Source organism: Miscanthus floridulus, chromosome 7 (genome assembly GCF_019320115.1).
Source record: "Miscanthus floridulus cultivar M001 chromosome 7, ASM1932011v1, whole genome shotgun sequence".
Classification (NCBI taxonomy): Eukaryota; Viridiplantae; Streptophyta; class Magnoliopsida; order Poales; family Poaceae; genus Miscanthus; species Miscanthus floridulus.
The window spans coordinates 87956792-87961463 of NC_089586.1; the positions used below are offsets into that span (position 1 = coordinate 87956792).

General features: G+C 48.1%; 1 protein-coding gene across 1 annotated transcript; it reads right to left on the bottom strand.

Moving 5' to 3' along the window:
• Window positions 1-208: 208 nt before the first annotated feature.
• LOC136467236 (uncharacterized) lies at window positions 209-3843 on the bottom strand. Its single transcript, XM_066465850.1, has 2 exons — window positions 3247-3843; window positions 209-1655 (listed from the first exon to the last, which is right to left on the bottom strand). The coding sequence occupies exons 1-2, from the start codon at window positions 3310-3312 to the stop codon at window positions 555-557; spliced, it is 1167 nt and encodes a 388-aa protein (XP_066321947.1). The 5' UTR covers window positions 3313-3843; the 3' UTR covers window positions 209-554.
• Window positions 3844-4672: the final 829 nt, after the last annotated feature.

The following is a 4672-nucleotide window of genomic DNA, read 5'->3' on the forward strand; positions in this document are numbered from 1 at the left end:
AGTTTCAATTGCGAGACGTCAGGCGTTTTGAATAACAGAGAACGGAAGACATCCCAGAGAATTGTTATGATATAGAGCCGCTGTCAATCAATAATCAGAAACTGGAATGAAAGCATATATGACTCAGGTAACAACTAGGTAAGTGAATGGCAATGTACATCACAAGGCGAGAGCAAAGAAGGAAAGAATCTGAATGTTGCTCGGTATGAGATCTACAATAGTAGTTTTGAGTTCATATATCAATCATGGAAGCAATGAATAAAAACTCAGGTGGTATAAAAGCACACACACACTGCTGAGCTCCTCTGCAAAACAAGAACGCAGCAGCGATCAAAGCATGCCCTATGCTGCTGTCAGGCCTTCCATGGTTTCGATTACACGGTACAAAATCTCATATGAACTCAACCCCATCCGCCAAGCGATCACTCAACTAAGTCAGCCAATCGTATCAGATACAACCCCGCAACGGCAGGGGCGCTCCTCCTGCAGTGCAGGGGGACATCCGCGAGCGACGTCCGTGCGCCTCAGGTCATGATGCAGACAGTAGCAGCTGCCTAACCACTCTCTCTGACGCAGTTGCCTGGAAGAAGATATCTGTACCGATCGTTCTGCTCCAGCAGATAGGCAGGGAGATGAACAGCAGAGAATGTACTTGGAATAGGCCCCAGCTTGGCAATGATCTCTTGGAATGTGTATTCTTCAGGGAGCATGTCGAAAAGATCAGCCCCTTCGCAAATCACATGCTGAATCCTCTTCGGGTTTAGGAAGTACTTGAATCTGATCCGATCGACGTGGCTGTAGGCTTTCATCTTGAAGATGAAATCATTTATGTAGCGGAAGCAAAAGCTGCAGTGCCACCCTGAATCAGCCAGAAGCTCATCTGTTTGCCGGAAATGTGCATACCTCGTCTTTCCAGCTCTGTATCTGTGTACTGAAGCCCTCCAGCTCTTGTCATCAAGTAAAAACTGGAATGAGTAGAGATAGTTCCTGAGCTGGAGATGGAGTATCTCAGGAATGTCATCGCACCACCTCAAGAGGTTGATGGTATGTCCACTTGGGATCTCATCAACATCAGACATGATCAACAGGTCGTCATCCGTGATGCCTGCAATCTTAATGAGCTGGTCAAGAGCAACCCTCTGATATGATTCCTCAACAAATGGGTTTTCTCCCTTCACAAACCTTCCACCTATCATACCATAGGTCAACCGTGATTCAGCAAAGTCAAACCGCTGGCGGTTTTCCTTGAAGTGAAGGTCCTTCTTTATGCCAGTGAAGGTTGAATTGGACTCAAGCAGTACAAATTCTGAGACATACGGGCTAAGCTCGTGCCAACGGATATCAAGAATGTCAAGCTCATTGCTGAAGAGCACAGCATCAAAGACACGGCGTGGAGTCTCCCTGACTTTCCATCCATGCAACTTGCAGAGGTTATCCATCGAGACATTTTCATGATAATAGTGAGGGCGTATTGTGAAAGGCTTTGGGGGCTTTTCCCAGATTGGTCGGAGGAAGTAAGTCACCTTCTGGCCATGCACATATATGGCAAAGATCAGAATTGGCACACCAATCAGTAGACTCAAGAGAACCCTCAGATCAAATCCCCGCAGTGCGCACTTCAGCCTTGACATGCTCAGGACTGACTTTGAACCAAGCTGCAAATAATATCAGGGAGCAAATAAGAAATCAGACGTGCACCAATACACATCAGAACAAGGCATAAATTAAACTAAAAGTAAACTGGAAAGCTACAACATGCGACTTTTTTTTTTTTTTTGCGAGCAATGCGACTGTTACAATGAACTGTATTTGAAACAGTGCTGATCATTCCATAACCAAGAGGCAGGAGACCACTATTGCAGCAGGAAACAACGGAGGTTAAAAAACGATGTAACCTAGTGCATTGCAGCCACATGCATTGGGCTTTGGCTAAAAAGAAAAAACTACACAAAAGCAAGGAAAATTAATTTTACTAAACATGAGAATGGCAAATAAAAAGGTTACATGGGCGTATGAGCATTTGCTGGTAGATAGAGATAAAAAATTGGACACCATACTGACATAGCACCATGCCACCATGAAGCCAACGGCTGAACATAGGGAACATCACAGCCATCACAAACTACAAGGTTGAGAGCACGAGCTTCTAAAATATCCGCCGCGCCGTGAGTGTGCAGCTGTGTTAACGGCCATCAAATAATAATGCATGTACAGTAGACAGATTAAAGAAGTAACCGGTGGTCTGGTGGAATATGCGCATTTTCTCTTTTAAAAATAATATCTCTATCAGTGATAGGCTGGTGCGGATCCACCAACAGGAAAGCAATCAGCTAATTTTATTTGTATATATATTTTTTATTTAATAATAAAGGACGGAAACAACAGCCTGTAAAATTACTTTTGCATGAACCCTCACCATCTACGGCACGGGAACCAATCGGGAATTGTTCAAAAAAGCTGGAACCCTTTACAGGGAAAGGAAAGACAGATTCCGAGACTAGGCCGGACAACCCGATTCATCCAAGTGGAGAGATTCTAGCGCAACCGGAAGCATCCAGGCGCCCCAGTTTCTTTCTTTAGCATCACCTAATCCCAGCAGCACCCGCGGCAGACGAAAGGTGCCTGCCGCGCGGAAGCGATTAATCGAGCATATGCAATCGCCCAGGCAGAGGAAATCTCGCGGGTACCCCAATCCACAACAGGAACCCGCTGCTGCGATTGACAAAATAGCTGCGCGAACACGAGCAATTGCAGCGATCGAAAGGTCGAGGCAAGCAAGAAAGCGGCTCAGCGTGGAGCAAAAAACGCGTTTGAGCAGCGTGGAAGACGAAAAGACAGCCACCGCCACGACCGCGTGGCTCCCCCGGCGGAGCAGGCGATCCGCAGGGGAGTGAGGGGGTGTTCGCCGGTACCTAAAATTTACCACGTGTGCCGTATGTTCGGATATTAATAAAAATAACAAATTACAGAATCGGTTGGTAATTTACTATATGAATTTATTAAGCTTAATTAATCCATCGTTAGCACATGTTTATCGTAGCCCTAAATTGTTAAACCACAGACTAATTAGGCTTAAAAGATTAGTATCGTAAACTAATCTCGAGTTATGTAATTAATTTCGTAATTAATCTATATTTAATAGATCATGTACGTGTCGAGGCAAACACCCCCTTAGTCCACGCGGGCGTTGGTAGAGAAAGGGACAGATCTGTCTGGGTGGAGAGCCAGACCGGAGCGGGGCCTCACCTCGCTGTCGCAGACGCCCTCGCAGATGCCGTCGGTCTTCTTGCGGTTGCAGTAGCCGGCCTCCATGGCGCCGAGGACGAGCAAGGGCGCGGGAGAAGAATCAGCAGGCGCCCGACAGCCGCAGGAGCACCACGCCCACCGCCGCCGCCTGGAGTGGAGCGGAGCGGGTCAAGACGGCACGCGCCTGCCGCTTCCCAATGGCGCGCGCACGATCGGCTCCTCCGCCCTCTCTCTCCCCGGTCGCCGGGAGCAGAGCCCGAACCTCGCCGCCGGCAGCCGCAGGCGCCGGGCCGGTGGCCGCGTTCCTCCTTTTTTTTCGCGTCCTCGCCCTCCTTGCGAGCGTGAGCGTGGGCGAGGCGGGGGGTGGGCAAGGGAGCGCAAAGGGAAACGGTGCGAGGGGGGGATTGCTGCGATGCGAAACGAGGGGGTTCCGGCAACCGTCTAATTATAGCCGTTTGGGGGTGGTGCCGTGGTGGCCTGCTTCTGATTGCGCGTCGGCGTGGCAGTGGCTGGCCGAGGAGGAGGGGAGGAGACCCGGGATGGGCGAGAGGTGCGGCGGAGAGCTGGTCTTTGTTTGTCCTCGTGCTTGCTGGGGCATCCACCACCGTCTCCTGGTTATTAAAAAGCGCCGATGAGGCCTAAGCACAAGACCGTGTCGTGTTAGGCCCATTTTCTTTAATTAATCAGATACTGCTATAAAAATAGGTTATGTGAAACTCCAAAGTACCTATTTGATGATGAAGCGAAGGAGAAAAAGATTGGAACTTATATTTTAAAATAAAAAACAAATCTCTTCCCTCTTTGGCTCTTTTGTTTATCTTTTTGGCTTGGCTGTTTCGGTTAGGAGAGGTTGGTGTGAATGTGGGCATGTTGGGGGTTTGGCCGTTTGCCGTTTGCCGTTTGGGCACCACAGCAAGCTCCAGCTCACGCTCGTCAGCCTGTTGTGCAGGTTGGATTTGGAGCTGAGATGATGGTGACGAGGAGGATCCCCTCTGATCAGAGATGAGATGTAACGATAAAGGGCATCTCGCCTCTCGCTCGGCTCTCTGCCTGCGGGATGCTTGGTGCAAGGAGGCATTCGGATCCGGTGACTAAAATCCAGGAGATGTTACGTGAGGGTGTCGTATGGGGTGTTCGGATACTAATAAAAAAATAAATTACAGAATCCGTCAGTACTCCACGAAACGAATTTATTAAGCATAATTAATCCGTCAGTAACATATGTTTACTGTAGCACTGCGTTGTCAAATCATGGACTAATTAGGCTTAAAAGATTCGTCTCGCAAATTAGTCGTAAGCTATGTAATTAATTTCGTAATTAGTTTTATATTTAATACTCCATGTATGTGTTCAAACATTCGATAGGAGGAGAAATCAAACGCTCTAACCTGATGATGTGCTTTGCCTTGCCTGTACGAGTATTATT